Source organism: Pinus tabuliformis, chromosome Q (assembly GCF_031772625.1).
Source record: "Pinus tabuliformis cultivar Carrire ecotype Pingquan chromosome Q, CPIR1, whole genome shotgun sequence".
Taxonomy (NCBI): domain Eukaryota; kingdom Viridiplantae; phylum Streptophyta; class Pinopsida; order Pinales; family Pinaceae; genus Pinus; species Pinus tabuliformis.
Genome location: NC_142296.1, coordinates 411,479,219 through 411,504,881, shown reverse-complemented (window position 1 = coordinate 411,504,881; position 25,663 = coordinate 411,479,219). Strand labels below are relative to the sequence as shown.

Below are 25,663 nucleotides of genomic sequence, written 5' to 3'. Positions count from 1 at the left end.
AAGGATACAAATGTTATAATAAAAGACTTCGGAAAATTGTTGAATGCATTGATGTTGTAATTGATGAAGCATGCAGAAATCCGGAACAAATGAAATCAACAGAGGAATATGACAATGAGGAAGATGGGGAATGCTTTCCCGTATCAAATCAAAATAATATAGAAGAAGAAACCAATGAAACACCAGAGGAAGATACAACAGACATGGAAAAGACTCCATCTAGGTATGTTTCAAAGAATCATCTAGAATCTCAAATTCTAGGAGAAAAAGGGCCTGGAGTACGGACAAGAAGAACTATTACAGGGACTTCAAGTTGTCTAGCATTAATATCCTCCACAGAACCATAGAATGTAAATGAAGCTAACAAAGATGAATGTTGGGTTAAGGCCATATATGAAGAACTTGACCAAATTGAAAAGAATGATAATTGGGAATTAGTTCCTAGACCTTGTGGTAAAAATGTTATAGGAACAAAATGGATATTTAAGAATAAGTTGAATGAAAATGGAGAAGTTATTAGAAACAAGGCAAGACTTGGTTGTAAAGGGTATGCTCAATAAGAAGGTATAGATTTTGAAGAAACCTTTGCACCTGTTTCCAGACTTGAAGCCATGAGAATGTTTCTTGCTCTTTCTAGTTTTCGAAAATTCAAAGTATATCAAATGGATGTAAAATAAGATTTTCTTAATGGAGATTTAGAAGAAGAAGTTTATATTGAACAACTAGAAGGATTAATTTTAGGAAATTATGCAAAACTCGTATGCAAATTCAAAAAGGCTCTTTATGGTCTGAAACAGGCTCCAAAGGCTTGGTATTATCGTCTTGACAAATATCTACAACAACAAGGTTTCACAAAAGGTTCCGCAGATAACAACTTATACACAAAGATTGAAAATGATAAACTGCTAATTATTGTTGTTTATGTTGATAATATCATCTTTGGTAGTAATGAAGAATCCATGAGTCTGAATTTGCTTCGGTAATGCAACAAGAATTTGAAATGTCCTTACTTGGTGAACTCACTTATTTTCTTGGTCTACAAGTACAAAAAACAAAAGATGGTATTTTTCTTTCACAAACCAAATGTATCAAGCAGATCTTGAAGAAGTACGGAATGGAAGATTCCAAACCAGTATGTACTCCAATGGTAACAGGATGCAGTCTCAGTTCTAACGATGAATCACTAGCAGTAAACCAACCAACTTACAGATCTACGATTGGAAGTCTGCTTTATCTAATAGATACCAGACCCGATATCATGCATGCAGTAGGAATTGTTGGAAGGTTCCAAGCAAATCCAAAGGAATCACATCTTCAGGCAGTTAAAATAATTTTCAAATATCTTCAAAGAACTCAAGACTTTGGACTATGGTATCCTAAAGATACAGATCTTACTCTTCATGTATATACAGATGCAGATTGGGCAAGAAATGTTAATTATTGAAAGAGAACTAGTGGAAGAGCATTCTATATGGATTCACAATTGGTGTCTTAGTTCAGCAAGAAACAAAGTTCGATTGCCTTATCTACAACTAGAGCAGAATATGTGGCTGCTGCATCTTGCTGCACACAACTACTTTGGATGATGCAAACATTGCAAGACATTCAAATCACATGTACTCCACCCATCTCCATTCTATGTGATAATAAAAGTGCCATCAGTATTTCGAAAAATCCAGTAATGCACTCCAAGACTAAGCACATACCCATTAAGTACCGTTTTCTACGAGAGAGTGCTTGAACAAAAGGTTAAATTGGAGTATGTTCCCTGCAAAGAACAGGTTGATATATTCACCAAACCTCTTCCTAGAGAAACATTTGAATATCTTAGACACAAGCTTGGAGTAGTTGCTGGATCATCCTGCTGTTAAATCCAGTTTTTCAGATGAAGGTTCTTATACACGGGTTTCATGAAGTATAGTCGTGTATATATGCGATTTCTGTGGCTGCGGAAGCGTATATGTTTTTCTGACAGAAAAACAGTGGGTCAGACTCTGATATGGGTGCTTAGCCTGATATTGATGATTACAGTTTGTCGATATGCTTTGTTCATTGATTTTTATCTGACTGACAAAAATGCCTTGATGAATGACTTGTTGACACTACATAGGTAGCACAGGTTCAGGGGGAGCATTAGCCTTCACTCACATTCTGCATTGTTGGCATTATGGTTACTGAGTTCAACTATGGTTTCAAATATTTATATCATTTGTTGCATAAGTCATGTAAAGATCTAGGGTGTGATATGTCTCCCTCTCTCATAGTCTATGTTTGAATGAGTCCTATTGGACATATGATGTAATTTGTATCCCCACTATGCATGGGATGGATGATGTAATAATTGTTGTATTTTAGTCATGTATAAACAATTGGTATATCCCCACTTGGTTAGGTGATTGATGGATATATTAGTCACTGGTTTTAGGGTGGTCATACTCACTTAATTGAGTTATAGAGTCATGTTATTCTTTTGAAACATATCTCTGCAGACTCTGCATGCACTCATGGGGAGCATGGACATCATAATGTATATCAAAGGGGGAGAGTATCTTGGTCCGCCCTTTGCCCTTGATGTTAAAGGGGTAGAGTATTTTGGTGTTGCTCGTTATCTCTAACAGTTTCAAGAGCTTGTAGTAATCAACACCAACATGGTTTCCATCAAGTCCAAAGGGGGAGATTGATGGCATTATGATACAAGTGTTGTCCTTGATGGCAACTCGCTCACAGGTTAGTTCAATTTTGATAAAATGCAACTCACAGTGTAACATGTCTATTCAGAGGTAACCGGGCATTGGTACAGAAGAACAGGAAGATGGAACTAAGGTCTACTGATCAGAATAGAGAAGTGAAATGAAAAGGATGGTGTAAAGCAGTTTAAGATGTATACGTAGGTCCCCTTAGTCAAAACAACGTATACAAACTGGTTCACATAACAAAAGAAGTGTATATGTATACACACATTTTCACAAGAAGAAAAAAGCATACATGTTGGAAAATCAAGGAAATTCAAGAGTAAAGAATACCAGGGGTCAATACCATGGTATTAGCCCACAATATTGAGCGGAGTAATGACTATTTGATCCCGTCCAAGAATACCACGGGTCCTAAGTGGTTTTGGTCCGAGGTATTGAGAAAGGCCAAAAACTATATAAGGAGGAGAAGATCAAAAGGCCAAGGTGTGCAAGTGAAAGGGTTTCTCAGGAATACTTCTATCTGAAGTATATTTTATGTTGCAGGGGCTATGTTTGTAATTTGATCTGAAATATTTTGTGCATCTTGAATTCAATGTTGGATCAGGATCACGAGGCTTGAAATAAATTATCATTGAATGATCTGATATTGTTTGGGCTAGACCTGTTTGCGTACACCTGTTTTATTCTTTAAATGTCATGATCTGGGTTTGTTTGAAGTCTGAAATAACAACGAAGTTGTGAGTTAATATTTGTAGATCTGTATGCTATTTCACCTCGGTAAAAGCACATATACACGCAGGTTCGACTCTTCCAAGTAGCATATACAAAGGAAAAGCCTATCCTTCAGAAATCGCTGATTTATCTGATCAGTTCTACTATTTTACAACTGTTTGTCAATGAAGTCTTCTTAGATCTGAATGTAAAACTGAATGCATAAGGAGTTCGGGGTCTAATTGATTGATTGTCTAAGTGAGAAGGGTTATCTCTGCTACTGCCTATGTAAAGCTCTGTGAATTGACAGTAAATGTTCAGTATATTGTTGGTTGGTACAAACTTGATTCAGAAGTTTTATGTTTCAGTAGTTTTGAAGGTATACGCAGGTTTGGGTAAAGGAAGTAGCATATACATGCAGGTTGTATTCAATAAAGTAGTGTATACATTGTGATGCATGATTTTTGAGGTTACAATTGGTTCTGAATGATGATGCAGGTTTCTGGGTTCAACACAGTGTTCTGGTGACACTGATTTGACTGTTCAGATTAACTGATTATTGGTCGATGTAGTTTGAAATTCTGATGGGTACAGTATGAAAATTTGATGAAACGAGGCCTTCATTTGTATTGATGTGTACCAGGAACATTCATTCTGAAAATTTATGAAACGTGGTCCCTGGAGGAAGAGAGAAGGTCGTAGCCTTCTGTAGGCAGGCGCCTACATACTAGTAAACACATTGGCTAGTACAAGAGCTAGGGGGTTGTAGCTCCTTTCCACTAGAAGCTAGAAAACGAGAGAAGGTTGTAGCTTTCTGCAGATGGGTGTCTGTGTACTGGTATGAGTATGCACCAGTACAAGATTATAAACATATTTTCTTAATATTAAAATAATACAAAGATGACAACAGCAGGTGGTTTTTCTCCCACATTGGGTTTCCACCTTAAATATTGGTGTTCATGTATGTTGCTTATGTGTGATGGTTTATTATGTTTTTAGTGCACTGTTTAACAAGTTACTGATGCACTGATTTAAGATCAACACATGATAAATTGACTAAATGATAAGTTCTCTAGGTATACGTTGGTTTCTCTAATCACAGTAGCGTGTACACGTAAGTTCTCTTCACAGAAGTAGCGTATATAAATATGTTTGGGAAATGAAAAATTATTGAACTGTAATACTGATTCGACCCCCTCTCTAAATATTATTTCCAACAAGTACTTCAATCATCTTGACTTGTTGCATCCCTTTGTCACCATACCATCCTCCTTCTAAATAATGTATTCCACATAGGGTGGAATGGTCAACGAGACGCTTCTTCCAAGTAGAGGTGAACCTTGTAATAAAGTTTCTAATGGAGGATCTTGATTATCCTCATCCTGCAAATGCTCCTTCCAAGTGGTGATGATGTATGACGAAGACCTATCATGCTAGATGACTTTCTTCTAACCATATATACTATCTATGCTTTCAATGAGGTTATCAAGAGCTACTTCCTTTATATGATGACCACTACTTCTACTTCTACTTATTCTTTCAAGCTTCTCTAAAGATGTCATGAGATCTTACTTCCATGGTATGCTTCTAATATGATGCCATATTCTACTATGATGCATCCTATCATACCTACAATGCTTCTTGCCATGATAACTATTATTTACAAAAACTGAAAAGAGCTTAGGGAAGGAGATTATCTTAGTCATAGTAGAGATCTCCCACTTTCTCCTTTGATTCTCTTTTCAAGTTCTTCCACTTTTTCAATGATATGGGCTTCTTCCCTTCCTCTTTTGTTGTTGTCCTTCTTGAGTTTAAGATATTTTTTCTTGTAGTGCCTATATTCATGAAAACCATAACAATGGATCTTTGACATATCCTTCTTGTTCTTTTTTTGAAGACCAAACCTTCTAAGCTTTCCTTTCCTCTTAGCCATGGCAGCAAATGCTTGAACTTGCTCGTTTGATCCCACATCGCTTTTTTCCTTCAACTTGGTTTCTTCAATCTTACACAATGACCAAAGTTCATTGAATGGGGTAGCTTCCTTCCATAGATGCTTGATGTAAAGTTGCCCCATTCCTCTGGAAGTGCATTGAACACTATGGTGGTCATTTCGTTATTGAACATTATTTCTCCCAATTATTGTATTTGGTATTTTTTTTACGATACCCTCATAAGGTATGAGGCTATTCCATCTTCCTTCGAGATTTTCATTTTGTATAGCTCATTTCTCAAAGATATCACTTCTCCAACAATACTTACAGAGAACAATTCTACTAGTTTATCATATATTTCTTTTGATGTCTCCAATTTTGCAACATATGGTATGAGGAGATCCTTGATGGATTCTATAAGGATCCTTTGAGCCCTAATTTCTCCTTTCATATACTTGGCTAGGGCTTGAGCTTCTTCTTTTGGAGGTTTAGTGATTGAGCCCTTAACATGTTCAACAACTTTATTTTCTATGAGGATCAAACATATTCTTTTCTTCCATGCAAGAAAGTTTGATGACCCAACCAATTTGTTGCTTTCCTTGCAAAATGAAGTCATTTTGATGGAAAATTTAGTCATAAATATAAATGTACTTGTGAAGTGAAGATTCTTTTTTGTGACAATATCTTCAACTTGATAACTTCTTGATTTTAATGATAAAGATAGAATATGTCTTCTTGATGAAGATGGCTTCCTCCAAAAATGATGATGATGATAACACATTTTCTTGCTTTCCTTGGATGTAGACTTCAAGATGCTTCAATGAGTAATCCTTCTTTAAGTGGAGGTAGGGTCATGTAGATCTTTTCTTTAAAAATGCTTCAAGTGTATAACCCATCTTTGGACGAGCTAGGGTTTTGAGGTCTTCTTTATTTGAGATGTGATGATCCTTGAGATGAATGGAACTTCTTGATGATTGATACTCTTGATGATCTTCTAGTGCTTCAACCCTTGAGAGTCCTTATTTAAGCTACCTTACCTTGTCTTATCACCTTAGCTCTGATACCATGTTGAGAAACCTAGAGCATCTAGGATAGGTGATTTATCCTACTTTGATAACTACTTGTGAACTCCTTTTTAATTATCTTGATTACATTATTCTTTGTCTTGATTATTATAATGTTCTTTTCATCAAACAACTACCAAACCATAAATAACAAAGAGACAATAGGACACAAGATGTAGGCAATCAGCCAGGGCCAAAACCTCTCCACTTGAGAGGAAAACCCACAAGAATTCTTCTTATTGTAGAATCTTCAATTGATGAATTCCAAGACCTATGACCCTTGACCAAGGCCCTCCAAGACCAAGTCCTTTGACGAGTCTCAGCAACTCCTGCAATTTCGATGTCCAACAAATTCTTATGCAACTTCGACCTGTCCAGTAAAATCTTTTGCAGAAAGCCTAACCTTTGCATGTATGGAAATCAATGGTAAATTCTTCCTCCTTTTCTCTTCGTTTGAGTTGATTCTCTCTGCTAGAGAACTCGGCTTGCAAAGTGTCCTTGATGATGCCCTAACTCGACTTCTGCAACTCGTCCTCTTTTGTTGCAATATGTGCCTTAATCCTTTCGCACGTGTGGAGAGAAGTAGCCCAAAACAAATCAAAAATCTTGTCCCTTTCTTCAATCTTCGTCCTTCTTTTCTTTGCACCTTTCTCTCTCTTGTGATTGAACTTGTGTGAGTGAAGTGAGTGTCGAAAGTGAGGTTGAAGTCTCTCTTATATATAGGCCTTCTACTAGGTCAAATTGCACCCTTTAGGCCGACTTGTCCACTTGAGTAGGCCGACTTGATCTTTGCAACATGACGAGGTTTTGGAGGGTATTTTGAATCAAATAAATTTTTCTTTACAATATGTAACATGCCCAAATGGGGTTTTCATACATGACAATGACTCTTGACGTGTAGAATCCATAACAAGCTCTAGAAGCTCTCAATGGGAGCATTGCCTAGAAATAAATTTCCCTTGAGCATGAAATCCATGTCCCAATAATAAAAATAATAAATTTTAGATATCAGTTTTGGGATTCAACTGCGTTAAGTAAGTCATTCACGTATGACCATTTCCATGAGAGGTAGTAGTAAGTGACTAATTTCTCATGATTTGAATAGTTCACTTAGGACTCATTACATCGGGTGATGCTCACAAGGGTGAAGAAGTGGGCTTGATTGTGGGGAAAACTCCACAGTTAAGCGCGCTTGAGCCAGAGGCGATCTGGGATGGGTGACCTCTCGGGAAGTCCTGGTTACCGGTGCAAGCCACGAAAGTGATGATTGATGCTATGTGATTTATTTCACCAGTTTCAATCCCACTTCTTCACCCTTGTGAGCATCACCCGATGCAATGAGTGCTAAGTGAATTATTCAAATCATGAGAAATTAGTCACTTACGACTACCTCTCATGGAAATGGTCATACGTGAATGACTTACTTAATGCAGTTGAATCCCAAAACTGATATCTAATATAATGCACTGCGTAAACCCCCTATACTTAAATTCAAAAAGAGTGAAGGGATCTCTACTTGAATGGTTCATGAGGCACAATACTTGCTAAGGTTTTGCAAATGGGGTAGCAAGCTAAGTGGGCTTGATTGTGGGGAAAACTCCACAGTTAAGCATGCTTGAGCCAAAGGCGATTTGTGATGGGTGACCTCCCGGGAAGTCTTGGTTACCGGTTGCAAGCCCCGGAAGTGATGATTGACGCTATGTGATTTATTTCACCAGTTTCAATCCCACTTCTTCACCCCTGTGAGCATCGCCCGATGGAATGAGTGCTAAGTGAACTATTCAAATCATGAGAAATTAGTCACTTACGACTACCTCTCATGGAAATGGTCATATGTGAATGACTTACTTAACGCAGTTGAATCCCAAAACTGATATCTAATATAATGCACTGCGTAAACCCCTATACTTAAACAATAAATTTATTTTTCTCTTTTCATTGAATACATAAAATCATGATTACATATGTCATTACGAACACTGAACCTAGTTACATAATTCAACAAGTAGAAGATGAATAGTTAACTTTTAGTTGTCACCTTTATTGTATAATTGTCCTTTGAATTATGTATAATCATAATAGTATAATATGAACAATTGGTTTTATTATCACATGTTTGATTAGTGTTTGTTGTAACCTTTATTGTATAATACTTGCAAGAATAGCAGTGTTCCACGGAGACACATTCCCTAGGGTGGGGGGCATGCTCCCCACGTTTCCCATGATTGTGGGATAGGGGACGCTTCCAGAAACATTTTCCCACGTATCCCTATTTGGGAAACACAGGGAGACATGGGGTGGAAACGTTTCCCCAATATGGGGGATGTGTTTCCCCAAAATGGGTGCTTGTTGGTGTTCCCCTTCAAAAGGGGTTGGGTGTCCCCCTTGAATTTTGCTTGAAAACAATAATTTATTAGCGGGGAAGCCTAATATTCAATCCTAGGGCCTTACTAATGCTATGTAATTAATGGTAATATTATATTCTTAAGGTAAAAGGACAAAAATGACTTAAATTTTTAACATTACCATTAATTGACTTAGGATGTTTGAGAGTGGTTTTGACTTTATTGAATTTCATATGGAGAAAGTAGAATTTTAGATCCCATTCAAAATCCAGTAGACTTAACAATTTTCAAGATTTTAGGAATGGGGGATTGCAACGTTTCTATTGGATTCTATCATGTATGAGGGTATGGAACTAACATTTAATCAAGAGCACCAAGCCTTCTATGTACCTCAATGTTAGTGACATTGATTATTGAACTCTGTCATGAACCTTGTAAAATTGTACCTCACACTCAAACAAAGTCCGGACTTGACATGTTAAGCCTTTTCTATCTTATTTTAATGCTTAGAGGGTAATATTGATGATGAGGATCCAAATATATGCAATGATTTTGATGATATATAGGTATTTGTTGTAGCATGATTTTTTTGGACAATAGAGGCCATCTAGAGCCTCTTTGTTGATGTATTTTTAGTTCATATATGAATTGCACTTAATTCTATTTTAGTTAGATGCATTCTTGTTATAAATATGAGAAAATTTGCATATTTGTGTATAATGGTTTGGATTCATATGGATGCACATGAATATTTATGTTTTTTCTCCAAAATTTAAATATTTATGTATTATGGGGTGGATCATTTTTTTGGTCCTTTTTTTTTCTAGTTCCCAATTTTGGAGTCGACAAATTCGGTTATCAATGTGATTCTAATAACATTGTCCATTGTTCAATTTTAGTTTTAAGTCTGGACACTAGATACTAATGACCTTAGACCAAGTCTTTGACTTGTTACTTTTTACTATTTGTGAGTTTGAGTAATTTCAATTATTAGTCTAGACTTTAGACTTTCAAATATCTACTAATTTGCTTAGTACTAATCAAATTCTAAAATAATGAATGATGAATTTAAATCAATGTATACAATATTTTACTATTTCTATTTTCATTGAATCATTTATGATGTATGAATCAATGCATTTCATCATTGAATTTGAATCTCTCACACAAACATACACGTGCCTTGTCCTCCCAGAATGTCCCTAAAATTTAGGGGTGCTCCTACATGTTCCCTTAGGCATCTTCTCATTTCCACGTCCCTCGTCTCAAAACCTTTGTGGAACATTGAACAATAATGATCAATGCATAATGCTAATATTTTAATATCTTCTATAATATATAAAGCATTTACATCCTAAACTAGACATTATGCATGGAAAAATGATGATTTATAATTGTCCCTGGTGTATATTAAGCATAATACTAGTAGAAGATGGATAACTGAATTTACTATCATATGTAGTGATAATGTTGGTTTTAATCTTTAATGTGTAATACTCGTAATAATAGTATTAGATGAACAATTTAGCTTTCTATCAATGCACAATATCAATTTTCTTATATCTCATATAACATATAAGGGGGTTGCCTTGTAAATTAGACATGATGCATGGAATAATGGTGGTTTTTTATTACTAGTAGTGTTTTGATGCAAGATATGATGTCTACTTCCAACATAAAAATAAAAAACATTTTAACAAATTCTAAGTGATAGTGGACAAACTTGAATGAATATAAAGCTAATTCTGCAGTGAATATCGGTAGGTTGTACAACTTTATATTAATTCCCAAAACAAGGTAAGGTTGATATCGACATTGTTTTTTGTGTATAAATATTTATTATATCATTTAGAATTCAATGACTCAATAAACATGTTTTTACCTTAGTTTTTATAATATATAAATACTTAGAAATGGATATAGTAAATGACTTATTTAATTTAATTATATATTAATTTTCCATTAGTTTTTCTACCATTTTAAGAGGAGAAAACTTATGATTCCTCACTCTTAATGCAAATGATCACACTCAGTTACACTTGCATTTGAGTATGTGTTAGAAATGTGTTGTCATTGATGGCAAAACATAACACGAGATGGAAAAATGATGACACAAGGTGACTGCGAGATGGATAACTCATGGTGAAATGGTGTAGAGACTTTTAAGGCATTTATAGTGTAGAATATCACTTTAAGTGCAGTTGGAACCCAAGTAGATGGATAGAAATTTGAAAGAGATTTCTAGTGGTATGTGGAAGACCGAAAATTTCCTTATAGATCAACATATATGGCCAATAAAAGTCAAGAACACAAAAGTCAAAGTTTTACAGAGCTAAAGTTGGTAGAAAAGCTTGGGAGCAGGTTTAAGTTTAGCACATTACCAAATGTGGCAAAGAAGTTAGTGGAGCGTCCAAACAAAGCCCTGGGTAGACATGGAGCAGACAACGCAGTGGCAGGAAGCAGTTATATTGGCCCTTTACAAAGCCCACTGTACAACTCATCCCAATAGGAGTACCCTGACAATTTTCAAATATCACACAAAAGAGGGTCTAGGATGACGCAATCCCTGTGGAAAACAACGGGCATGTCAGGTGATGGATCAGGCCCCACATATCCCATTGGCGCATTGGAGATAATTCTGAGAGGTCAACAAGAGGAAGCATTAATATGCAGGAGGGTGTCAGGATGGGAAGATTTCCCACATTTTTGATATTAGATTGATGATGGAGGTTCATTCTAAACGCCCCACTCTCAATACCACAAACCACACAATAGGGGTGTCATAAATGGGTGGTTTTTTCCAGCGGTGGTTTTCGTAACAAAGGAGCAAGGTCAGGCAACGTGGCACAAGGAGAAATGGTCGAGACCCTTAGAATTTTTTATAAAGGAAAATCGATGCAAAACCAAGGCTCTGGGACCCTTTTCTCTCTCCTCTATGACAGGGCACATGGAAACATTCAGTTGGTCGAGATGACGTCAACATGACATATGGTACGGTGGACATGTGGCATACAAATTCAACATTTTTTGGTCACCACTCAGATGGCAGCACGTGGCACATGTGACATCAACATGACGCCATCCTAATTGCTTGATCCTGGAGGGATTTGAAGTGCATATAGGGAGCCCAACGGGCTGACTAAGAGTCGGGCTGACACGACAACTGTTAGAAACAATTCAAGAATGAAGGCATACCCTGGAGGTAAATTAAAGGCGCATAGGGGAATTAGTGGGATGACAGGGACGAAACTCGTCGACATGTACATACAGGCAGCAATGACCAATCAGAGAAGATGAGAGGCGGCCCCATGCGACACATCGACCTGAAGACAAAACCCTGGAAGGAAGTTGAAGGAACGATATAAAAGCGTCAAGGTAAAGGTGTCAAGGGCCAAGACATAAGCGCCAGGAAGATGTTCTATGCGCAAAACAATGACCGAGAGCACAGAGTTTGAAGCTAAGCGCTTGAATACTAGGACCAAGGTCACAGTTTGTGGTCTTATGGGTGCAAAAGCGCCATTTCTAGGGGCTTAAAGGAGAAATTCAGTGGCATGGAAGACATTGGCGACACATTTTGTAGTTTGGCCAAAATAACAACCAACCAAATTTAGAACTACAGTTAGAAGTCCAGTTAAACCTTGCTAAAGTGCCATAATTGATTGTTTGAGCAGAAGTTAATAGAAAAGCTTAGAGATTGAGTTCTAAACAACATATTAGAGCCTGATAATTTTAAGAGCTCATCCAGAAGACTTAGTGAAACTTGAAAAAGTTGAAATTAAGTAATTCATGTAAGGATTGAAGTGCACATAAACTAAAAATGCAAAGAGGCTAAAAATATCAACCAATTTTCTTTATAAGCATAATCGATTGAGGAATTATGTAAGAGTGTTATAGCAGTGTGCGAGTTGGTTTGAATTGAGGCTGCTGGTGTGGATGGTGAGATACTCAGTAATCAAAGTTTGTTGAAGGTGTTTTTGTGAGTGTTTGAAGAGATAAATTGTTTTATTTTGTAAAAGGATTTGGCATTCATGGTTCTAGTGTGAAAATGGATGAACAATGAATCATTGATGTCAAACAAGTTGTAGCTTGTAGACCAGGGGTTGTAGCTCATTCCAGTAAGTGCTGGTAAATATTTAGGGGTTGCAGCTCCTTTTAGTTGTAACTAATAAATCAGGGAGTTGTAGCAATAGAATTTTGTAATAGCAATCGTGGCTTTCCTTGTGAATGAATTGAAGTTAAATTTGAAGAATTAGTGTGTTCCTTGTGTTACTGATATTATTTCTTGTCATGCTCATCTAAATAAATTGCTCAATTATTTATTAGTGTCCTAACATCATTGCAAGTGAAAGTAAGTTTTAAAATTCCTATAATACTAACCCCCCCCCCCCCCTCTCTCAATATTTTCTTGGTTTCTAACAATTGGTATCAGATCCAAGTTAATTCATATCAGTTTAAGAACTGGAAGAAAGATAAAGAACCATGGAAAACCAGGAAGGAGGATTTACCAATATGGCACCTATGTTCCATGGAACAAACTATGTGTTTTAGAAAGTAAGGATGAAAACCTACATTCAATCACTTGAAGCTTATGTATGGGATGCTGTGGAAGAAGAATATCAAAAGCCTCCAAAAGTAATTACTAAAAATGAAAATATGGAGTTCACATGCAATGCTAAAGTCATGAATGCCTTGCTTGTTGGCCTTCCTGAATTAGAACTTGTCAAAGTGATGGACTACACATCTACTAAATCTATATGGGACAAGATGAGTAGTTGTTGTGAAGGTGACAAAAAGGTAAAGCAATCTAAACTTCAAGGTTGTAGAATGTAATTCGAGTCTTTGAAGATACATGATGACGAGAATATTGCAAAATACTTCTTGAGAGTTGATGAGGTTGTGAACACTATAAGAGGTCTTGATGAGAAATTAGAAGAATCTGTAGTAGCTCAAAAGGTGTTGATATCTCTTCCTAAGATATTTAATCCCAAGGTTTCAACCATTAAAGAGATGACCAATCTGAATACTGTCACTCTAGATCAACTACTTAGAACACTTACTGCTTATGAGATGAGAATTTCAAATGACAAGCCTGCAACAAAAGAGTTATCCTTCAAAGCAGATAAGAAGCCCAAGGAAGAGCATGATGATTCATGTTGTGAATCGGATGAAGAAGAATCCAAGTTTGTGAGGAAGTTGAAGAGAAGCTCAGGTAAATTTAAATGTAGGTCATCTTTTAAGTGTTTTAATTGTGGAAAAGTTGGTCACTATGCTTCAAAGCGTCCAAAAAAGAAGAAGGACTATGATCTTAGAGAAAAATTTAGGAAAGTTCAAAAAGATAGAAAGAAGGCTAAGAAGAGGAGTCTCTATATTAAAAATATCCAGCTCCTTTGAAAGTGAAGTCAACCAATCCTCATATGAGGACAAAGATGATGAAAGTCCAAAAGAATTCATTCTTATGGCTATAGACAATTTGTAAGTTGAAGCCATTAATTATGATGAAGATGAGGCAGAAGTTGACCTAGAAGGAGAGTTGGTAAGCGCACTTGAAGAAATTGAAAGGTTAAGAAATAAAAACAAATCCTAGAAGGAGTCACTAAACAAGGAAAAGGATGAAGTTGTTGAACCATTGCTCCTGCAAATTGAAGAAGGCAAGAAGATTCAAGAATATTTAAATCAATAGCCGAGTGAGAAGAATCAAGCTTGTGAAAGGCTAGAGGGTGAAATTGTTTTGTTGAGAAAAGAATTAGAGAAGGAAAAAACCTAGTTGAGCTTCAATCAGAAGTTTGGAAAATGGATTGATAATTTAAATGAGCTTTTAGAAGCACAAAGAGTCTCCAAAGATTGAAGTGGTCTAGGATTTGAGGCTGAATCCAGTGCAACAATAGAATCAAAGGGTAAGAAATCAATCACCTTTGCACCCGTAACAAAAGGAGGGACCACATAATAGAAAAAAGACAAAGACACCACACGACTCAATAAAGAGTTAAAGAATGATCAACAACAAAAAACTAAAGAGATATTTTTTTCACATAAAAATGCTAGAAAGGCAAATTGAAAAAATCTGAAATCAACCCAACAAAGTAATAAAATATAGTTTTCCAAGTATGCTGATATTTTTCCAGGTTATTGTTTTATTGCACCAATTATGGCCATAATGTAGCAAATTTCAAAGTGAATTTATCCTACAGGGAGCTCAGAGCAAGAAGAAGAAATAAGTATATTACACAAAGGAAAAACATACTAGGTAAACCAATTATTTTTCTCCTTCAAATAATTTGATTCAATGTTTTAAATGTCAAAAAATTGGGCATAGAGTGTTAGGTCCCTATAATACTAGTGATTACCCCATTACTATTGTAGTTGTATCCCTTATTAATATCGTTGTGCCCCTATTGCCCCCATCTTGTTATTACTACGCCCCATAGAATCCCTCTATTGTTATTTTTGTGGCTTTATATTATTATTGATAGGTCGGTTGGGTTATATTGTGACTCCTTAGACTCTTATATATAGAAAGGAGGTTTTGTCATTTGAATCATCAAGGAACCATTCATTTGTGTAATGTAAAGGAGGTTTCCCCCTCGAAGAAGCTAAATTCTAAGGCGTTGATCTATCTTTTCTATCTTTCTGGGAGCTGGTTTCATAACATTTGGTATCAGAGCTTTGGATTCTAGGGTTTCGCTGCTCCAAACAGGTCATCGTGGAATTTTTGCTATAACTTTTTTTTTTGCGATGTTTCAGAAGCTAAAAAAAAAACCCATTTGAGACGAGATCGCACTAAAGCTCGGGTCCGAATTTCAGAGATTTTCGTGCTATAGTTGCAGAGATATGATCTGAGGAAGTTGGTCTTTTTGCAGACTCCTAAATTACATTCCAAACAGGTGACTTGGAGAAAATGGTCATAACTTTCTCTCTGGGCATCAGATTGAAAATTCCTAAGAAGGTACAAAAAGAGGACGGATTTTAGTTTCTTGTGTATATTTTTTAGAGCCAAAAATTGAAACAGGGACACGTGGCACGTTGTACAAGTTCGCTCCACTGAACTAGTCTATAATTAGGTCACTGTAGGAGATTTAGCATAACTATTCTTTGGAGAATCCAATTGGGATCAGACTAGCGGCATTGGAAAGAGGACACAGAGAGCTACTGCAAGTTGCAATTTCAAAACTGGATGATATGAAATTACAGAGATACATCAGAGGAAATATCGAGCTCCTACAAAGTGAAAAAAGGTGTATAGATTTTTTTTAAATTTTGCTTAAGCTTGGTTTGAAAAATTATTTTGAAGGAATTCAAAGGGCATAGTAGAGCATTATTATTGGTAATTGATGCCCCGAGGAAAGAAAATGCAAACACCTAGTAAGCAACCTGAAAGCTCTAGCATGACTCATGAAGAAGAAGAAGAAATGCTACATGATATATCAAAATTACAAGACCAAGTGCAACAAATTTCACTCTCACAAAAGCTAACAGAAGCTAAGATAAATGGCGTGGAATCTAAGATAAAGGGCGTGGAAGTTAAGATTGATAATTTGAAGATAGATTTGAAGGTAGATTTGACAAATTTTCTACAAGAAATACTTACTAATGGTGAAAGGGTAGTAAAGGAAACTCATGATGCGAACAAAAGAAATGTTAATCATGATTTCATAGACTCTAATGTTGGATCGAAGACCCACCATATTCCAAAAATTGATATGAGAAAGTTTGATGGCAAGGATCCTGCGACATGGATATTATAGATGGAGCAATTTTTCGATCTCAATAATGTGCAAAACACACAAAAGGTACGTATTGGAACTTTATATTTGGAACCAAATCAGTTTGTATGGTATCAATGGCTTTGGTCTCGTAAATAAATTATCACTTGGGCAATTTTTACGGAAGAATTGACAGCACATTATGAGGATACAAAAAGAAACACTTTTTTTAGCCAATTGATAAGTCTCAAACAAAAGGGTTCAATAATGGAGCACAAAGAGGAGTTCCAAAAATTGAACATAAGGGTAAAAAAATTCCAGAGGAGCATAGGATTGATGTGTTCATAGGGACTTTAAAGGATAATATCCAACATGATGTTCACCTTTGGAAACCTGATTCATTAGAGAAGGCATTCAGGTTAACAAGAAAAATGGAAAGCAAAATTATGGCAACCAGGAAGTATACCACTCACAACTATAAATATGGAAGTGTTGTTGCCCCTAGTCTTCCACAACCTATAAGGTTGACACCACAACAATTAGAAGAAAAAAGAGCAAAAGGGATTTGTTACAGTTGTGATAGCAAATACACTAAAGGTCGTAAGTGTGTTGAGAAGAAATTATTCTACATAGACTGTGAGGAGGAAGAAGAAAATGAGCCAGAAAGGTCAAAAGAAGAGGATATACTCCAGGAACAAAGTCTAGATAAAGAAGAACTGAATCCGACCATATCTTGTAATGCATTGGCTGGAATTACCACTCCTCAAACCATTAAGATAGAAGGACAAATAAAGAAGAAAAAAGTAATAGTGTTGATTGATTCAGGAAGTACCCACAATTTTATTCATTGTAAGGTAGCAAAAGAATTGAATTGCTTCCTATATCCAGCACCAGAGTGTCAAGTGATGGTTGCAAATGGAGGAACAATAAATTGCTCTGGAAAGTGCCATAATATCAAGCTATCCATGGGAGAATATGTATTTACTAGCTCAATGCTTTCCATTCCAATGGGAGGTGGTGATGCTGTACTAGGAGTCCAATGGCTACAATCCTTGGGTACAATAGATTTTAATCTTCAAGAACTTTTCATGAAATTTTATGTGGAAGGAAAGGAAGTTGAATTAAGGGGTATTGCAGGGAAACCAGGAAAGATAATCAGCTCTAACGGTATGACAAAGATTCTAAAAAAGGAACAAAGAAGTGTAATTGCACAATTATATTCGCTAGATGTTTCCACATCGAAATCATCTATTTCTCCAGATCTCCAAAAGTCTTGGACAATCATTCCAAGGTATTTGAGACTCCCAAAGGCCTCCCACCTATTCGTGATCATGATCATGCTATTCATCTGATTCCAGGAAGTGTTCCTCCAAACATCAGGCCGTACAGATATCCCTATGCCCAAAAGAGTGAAAGTGAACGTATGGTTGCAGAAATGCTAGAGGCTAGTATAATTCAACCTAGTCAAAGTTCTTTCTTTGCTCCAGTAGTATTGGTGCACAAGAAGGATGGATCATGGCGCATGTGTCCAGATTATAGGGAGCTCAACAAGCTCACTATTAAAGATAAGTTTCCCATTCTTGTCATTAATGAATTACTGGATGAATTGCATGGATCAATTTATTTCACCAAGTTGGATCTTCGTTCAGGATATCATCAAATCAGAATGAAGACTAAAGACATTCCGAAAACAGCGTTTAGAACTCATGAAGGTCATTATGATTTTTGGTCATGCCTTTTGGCCTTACCAATGCACCTTCCAGATTTCAAGGTTTGATGAATTCCATTTTCAAACCCTTCCTTAGAAAGTTTGTGTTAGTATTTTTTGATGATATACTAATCTACAGCAAGTCGTGGAAGGATCATGTTGAACATGTTGACAAGGTACTACAACTATTGGAGGAGAAACAATTATATGCAAAAGGATCCAAATGTTTCTTTGGAGTACAAGAGGTGGAATATCTGGGTCATATTGTATCTCATGAAGGAGTTAAGGTAGACCCTAGCAAAATTAAATCCATTAAGGAATGGAAAATCCCCACATCCATAAAGCATCTGCAAGGATTTCTCGGGTTGACAGGGTATTATCGCAAGTTTTTTAAGAATTATGGGAGAATAGCAGCACCTCTAACAACATTATTGAAGAAAGATGCATTCTCACGGACTCCAAAAGCAACAAAGGCCTTCAAACATCTTAAAGAGGCAATGTGCCAAACACCAATCTTAGCTACACCGAACTTCACAAAAACCTTTATTGTGGAATGTGATGCTTCAGGAAATGGAATTGGTGCTGTTTTAATGCAAGATGAAAGACCCATTGCTTTTGAAAGTCATCCAATCAGGGGGAAGTTTTTACACAAAGCTATTTATGAGAAAGAAATGTTGGCAATACTACATGCACTTAATAAATGGCGACCCTACCTAATGGGAAGACACTTCAAGGTAAAAACGGATCATGATAGCCTTAAATACTTTTTAGAACAAAGATTATCATCTGAAGAGCAACAAAAGTGGGTCACAAAGATGTTGGGTTATGACTTTGAAATCATCTACAAAAAAGGGAAGCAAAATGTAGTAGCAGATGCACTCTCAAGAAAGGATGAGGATGTGGAATCATTGTTGTGCGCCATTTCTATTATCCAACCAGATTGGATAAACGAAGCAAGGGAGGAATGGAAGAATGATGAAGAAGTGTGGGCACTTATTCAAAAATTACAACAAGATTCTAGTACATCTGATACATTTAGTTGGCAAAATGATTCGTTATGGTACAAATATCGCTTATACCTCTATAAGAATTCCCAACTCAAACAAAAGATTCTTATGGAATTGCAAACTTCTCCCTTAGGACGACACTCAGGATTTTTAAAAACTTACCACAGGGTTAACAAGGAATTTTTTGGGATGGCCTTAAATCAGATATTCAAAAGTTTGTGGCGGAATGTTTGGTTTGCCAACAAAATAAAGTTGAAACAATTAAGACCCCGAGTCTATTACAACATTTATCCATTCCAAGCCAACATTGGGAGGAGGTTTCGATGGATTTTATCACAAGTTTACCCAAGTCTGAGGGAAAGAGTGTCATCATGGTGGTAGTTGACAAACTTACCAAGTATGCACACTTTTGTGCATTATCACATCCATTTAAAGCCAGTACAGTTTCTACTGCATTTATGGAAACAATTCAAAAGCTACACGGAAACCCAAAGATTATTGTAAGTGATAGAGATCCCATTTTCACTGGAAATTTTTGGACATAATTATTTTCTTGTCTCGGTACTCAGTTAGCTCATAGCTCATCTTATCATCCTCAATCTGATGGGAAAACTGAGATAGTAAACAAATGTTTGGAAGGATATCTTCATTGCTTTGTATATGATAAACAGACACAATGGGTCAAATGGTTGCCTCTGGCTGAATGGTGGTATAACACTTCCTTCCATACAACAACAAAAATGACCCCATTTATGGCACTTTATGGATATTAGCCACCATCCATCACATCATATTTAAGAGAAAATTCTAAGGTTCAAGCAGTGGAAAATCACATCAAGCATCAACAACAAGTCCTCCAACTCTTAAAGGATAACCTCGTGTTGGCGCAGAATATAATGAAACAACAGGTAGATCAACATTGCAGTGAAAGAAGTTTTGATGTACGTGATTGGGTATTCCTACGACTATAACCATATAAACAAATGTCCCTCAAGCAAGCTAAGAAGGATAATAAATTATCACCAAAGTATTATGGTCTGTACAAGGTGTTGCAAAAGATTGGTACGATGGCATACAAATTGGAGCTTCCTGCAACTTCTCGAGTGCACCCAGTTTTCCATGTTTCATGTTTAAAGAAGGTTATAGGCGACAAGCTCCCAATTCAAACAATATTGCCAGAACTTGACGAGGAAGGAAAAATTATATTGGATCCCAAAGCAGTCACAGAAACAAGAACTCGATAGCTTCGAAATCGATCAATTTCGAAGTATCTCATCAAGTGGAAGAACTTATCGGCTGAAGATTCCACATGGGAGGATGAGAATTTTATATAGAAGCATCCAGAACTACTCAAGCATTGAGGACAACACTTTTTTGAAGGAGAGGGGCATGTTAGGTCCCTATAATACTAGTGATTACCCCATTACTATTGTAGTTGTATCCCTTATTAATATTGTTGTGCCCCTATTGCCCCCATATTGTTATTACTACGCCCCATAGAATCCCTCTATTGTTATTTTTGTGGCTTTATATTATTATTGATAGGTCGGCTAGGTTATATTGTGACTCCTTAGACTCCTATATATAAAAAGGAGGTTTTGTCATTTGAATCATCAAGGAATCATTCATTTGTGTAATGTAAAGGAGGTTTCCCCCGCGAAGAGGCTAAATTCTAAGGCGTTGATCTATCTTTTCTATCTTTTTGGGAGCTGGTTTCATAACATAGAGCAGTTGATTGTAGACTTGAGGACAAGAGGCATGGACCAGTTATTGAGCAAATTAAACAAAAGCCCAAGGTTTGGAGAGAAAAGGAGAATACATAGCAATGTGATATTGTTTTGTATGCTAAGAATGAAGGAAATCATTGGTATGTGGATAGTGGCAATTCGAGGCACATGTAAGGAGACAAGAAATTTTTTGACATGGAAACCAGTTGAAAAGGATAATGTAACCTTTGGTAACAATGCACCTAGTAAGATTTTTGGTAAATGGGTTTTCAGTTTGTCAAATGACAAAGGTAAAATGAATAATGTCTTATGTTTTGATGGGTTGAAGCACAATCTGCTCAATGTGTCTCATATGTGTGATCAAGGCTATGATGTGATTTTTAAAGATAAAAATTGTCAAATCAAGTCTACAGACACATGTGAAATAGTAGTTGAAGTTGTGAGTACAGATAGTGATATTTATGTTCTAAAAGAGAAAGCAGAGAGGTGTTTCTTATCATAGATTGATGAGAGTTGGATATAGCATAAGAGACTTGGACATCTAAATTTTGATTAGATAGTCAAACTGAGAAAGAATAATGTTGTCAAGGATTTACCTAGGTTGTCAAAACCAGATAATACAATTTGTAAATATTTACAATTGGGTAAGAAAACTCGAGTTCCATTCAAGTTAAAGGAGAGCTCATCGTCCAAGCCATTAAAATTAGTGCATATGGACTTGTGTGGACCATCAAGAACCTAATCACCCACAGATAAATTGTATTTCATGCTTATAATTGATGATTTCAGCAGGATGATGTGGGTTTCTTTTCTTAGAGAGAAATATGAATCCTTTGAGAAGTTCAAAGATTTCAAATCTACGACTGGAAATGAAACTAATTGTAAAATCAAGAGCATAAGATATGATATTGGAGGTGAGTTTATTTCAAAAGAGTTTGATGAATTTTGCAAGAAGCATGGCATCAAAATCCAGTTCACAATAACAGAGACTCCACAACATAATGGTGTAGTAGAGAGAGAAAACAAATATGTGCAGCAACTAGCCAAAGCTATGATGGATGAAAGGAAATTTCAACAGATATTTTGGGTTGAAACCATTCACACAACAGCGTGATACTCAACAAAGCTCATTTCAAACCAAACAGTGACAAAACTCCCTATGAGATTTGGTATGGAAAACCTGCAACAATCAAGCATTTTGGAGTTTTTGGTAGCAAGTGTTACATCAAGAGGAATGCTGACAAGCTTGGTAAATTCGATGCAAGCGCTGATGAAGGCATTTTTTTGGGATATTCACATAATAAAAAAGGCTATAGATGTTATAATAAGAACTCGAAAAGGATTTTTGTTTGTATTGATGTCAATTTAAGTGCATGAATATGTTTAATATGAAGACAAACAACCAACAAATACCAGCTCTAATGAACCAGTCAATGATGATGAGGAGGACCATGAGCTACTTTTAGAAGAAGACAATGAAGAGCCCTCTAATCCTCAAGCTACATATCCTTCAATGTGTGGGCAAAAATATCACCCGGATGATCAGACTATTGGTGAATTAAATACAAGTGTTCAAACTAGAAGGAAGTTTTGAAATCTCCATGCACAAGTACATGTAGCCCTGTTGTCCATGGAGGAACCAAAGGATGTTGCAAAAGCTAGTTAAGATGAAATTTGGTTAAAATATATGCATGAAGAATTGGACCAAATTGAGAAAAAATAGACATGGGAACTTGTTCCTAGACCAACAAATAAGAATGTCATTGACACTAAGTGGGTCTTTAGGAATAAGTTGAATGATCATGGGGAAGTGGTGAGAAATAAGGCAAGATTGGTGTGCAAAGACTATGCTCAAATTGAAGGTCTCAATTTTGATGAAACTTTTTCTCATGTTGCTAGATTAGAGGCAATTAAAATGTTTTTGGAATTTGCTTGTTTCAAGAAGTTTAAAATATATTAAATGGATGTCAAATTTGCCTTTCTAAATGGAGAATCATAGGAAGAATTTTACATAGAACAACCAGATGCTGACAAAAAATCCTGATTATGTTTGCAATCTTAAGAAGTCCTTGTGTCATCTCAAGCAAGCCCCCTAGGTTTGGAATTCCAAGCTGGACAACTAGGTTCAAGACAGGCATAATTGATAGCAATTTATATGTCAAATATCATGATGGAAAAATCACAGTGGTGGTTTTATATGTTGATGATATTATTTTTACTAGTGATTCATATTTGTTAACATGTCAATTTGCAGTAGATATAAATGTTGAGTTTGAGATGTCTATGCTTGGAGAGATTTCTTATTTCCTTGGATTGTAGATTGCACAAACTCCCAAAGGGATTTTTATCTCACAAGGTAAATATCTCAAGGAAGTATTGAAGAAGTTTGGCATGAAGGAATGCTCTTTAGTGAGCACACCAATGGTTACAGGTTGCAAGCTTAACAAGACTGATGAATCACCAGAAGGACCAGAATTTATACAGATCTATCATTGGAAACCTATTATATTTGATAGCTTCAAGACCATACATTATGTAGGCCATTGGTATTGTTGGAAGATTTAAAGTAGCCCCTATACAAAGCCATCTTCTAGCAGCCAAGAGGATTCTCAAATATATTAGAGCCACAATAGACTATGGACTGTGGTGCCCAAGAGGTAAATATTTTTCCCTAATTGTTTATATTGATGTTGATTGGGCAGGTGATGTAGATGATCGAAAGAGCACTAGTGGTGGTGCTTTCTTTCTTAGAGAATGTCTAGTTTCATGGTTGAGCAAGAAGCAAGCTTCCATCTCTTTATCTACAACATAAGCATAATATATTGCAACAACTTCATTAGAGGAAATTTTTGTCTAAAAGTGGCCTCCTAAGGAAAAATAATAAAATTATAGTTTAAATAATAAAATAAGAGTTATGAATTATGGAAAATAAATAAATAAATAAATAAATTTAATTGTATTTTTGGCTTATCTCCTTATAGGTTTACTCAAATTTCAACTGTAGACACTCGTTGGGTGCGGAATTAAATTATGCATCCAACGAGTACCCATCATGCATAATTTTGAGAAGACCCACATTGATAAAAATTGAAGATACATTAAAAAAGTGTGTTCGTACCCATCATGCATACTTTTGAGAAGACCCACATTGATAAAAAATGAAGATACATTAAAAAAGCGTGTTGAATATACATTAAAAAAACATGTTGAACACGCTTTTTTAATGTATCTTCAATTTTTATCAATGTGGGTCTTCTCAAAAGCATGGATGATGGGTACTCTTTGGATGCAAAATTTAATTTCGCGTCCAACGGGTGTCTACACTAGAAATTTGAGTAAACCTATAAGGAGATAAGCCAAAAATACAATTAAAAAAGTAGTTTTTCTTGTTTTCTCTCCAAAATATTTACATGTACCTCTTTTTAAATTTAAAGGATTTTGATTGGTTTACATATTATGATGTGAAAATTACGTGAAATTTTCATGGGCACTTTTAGGCTAATATTTCCTCTAATGCTTGTTGCACTCAACTATTGTGGATGAAACAATTTTTGTAAGATGTACATGTGTTTTACGATCATTCTATTGCTATTATTTGTGACAATACAAGTGTCGTCATCATGTTTTTCTCTCCAAGACAAAGCATATTCCAATCAAGTATCATTTCTTGAGAGAGCAAGTTACTAATCAGATTGTGAAGATGGAGTATGTACCTACAAAAGAATAGGTTGCTGATATTTTCACCAAACCAATCCCAAGAGATCAATTTGAGTATTTGAGGCAGAGACTAGGAGTTGTTCCTCTTGCTTCCCTCCACTAGATCTTCCTTCAAAAGGAAGAAAGGTATTTGGTATACCTTCAACATATCAATATGGAGCTTCTAGTTCCATAGGATCAACAAGACATGAAAATATTGTTGACAAAGGGAGTATAGTTGCAGGGGGAGTCCATTAGTGTCTTTTCCATTAATGTTAAGGGGGGAGATGTCTTGGTGATCAAACAAAACCAAAAGAAGTGTCTCCCACCACAAACATCACAAAGGGGGAGAAGTTTTGGAGAAGTTGTGGTGCAGAACAACAGCAACAACCCAGCACAAGAGATATGCATCACAAGGGGAGAAACATCCAAAGGAGAGATTTTAGCACAAGCATAATTGGTTTGTCCTCATGATGATGTTTGTTTGATCAGAGGTGTTTCCATCAATGCCAAAGGGGGAGAATGTTATAAATGTGTTGTCATTGATGGAAAAGGATGTCATAGGATGGAAAAATGATGACATAAGATGACAAAACGATGACCTGGTCTTTTATTATGAATTCTCCCTTCCCTTTGACCTTGTTTTGTACTTTGTCTCTATCTCCTTTACAATTGTTTATCTCCTATGCTCCTCTATCTCAACTTTTTTTTTCTTCTCCTCTTCTTTCTCAAGTATTTCCGTGCTTCTCTCTTTGCCAAAAAATTTACGAACTAGGTCTCATAAACTTCAATCTACTAGTAGTGCAACATACCAAAATTCATTTTTTATATATAACTCAATGTTTGTTTGTATTCCAATGCAAGGATTTGAAGTGATTCAATTTCTCTTTGTATTCCAACATTGTCTCTTTGTATTCCACCCATTCATTTCCCATTCTTCCAAATTTTCAAGGTTAAAACAAAATGCAACTCCAATTAGTGCATAAACCATTGATTAGTGGATAATTGATTTTATGGAAAACAGTAGTATAATCACATAACATGTGTAAAACCCTAATCTTCCCTTCTTGATATGCTCTTC

General features: G+C 36.0%; 1 protein-coding gene across 1 annotated transcript; it reads left to right on the top strand.

The window, feature by feature from the left end:
• The first annotated feature begins 13,301 nt into the window (after positions 1 to 13,301).
• On the top strand, positions 13,302 to 14,135 carry LOC149219935 (uncharacterized). Its single transcript, XM_089386963.1, has 2 exons — positions 13,302 to 13,538; positions 13,590 to 14,135. The coding sequence occupies exons 1-2, from the start codon at positions 13,302 to 13,304 to the stop codon at positions 14,133 to 14,135; spliced, it is 783 nt and encodes a 260-aa protein (XP_089243089.1).
• The last annotated feature ends 11,528 nt before the right edge of the window (positions 14,136 to 25,663 follow it).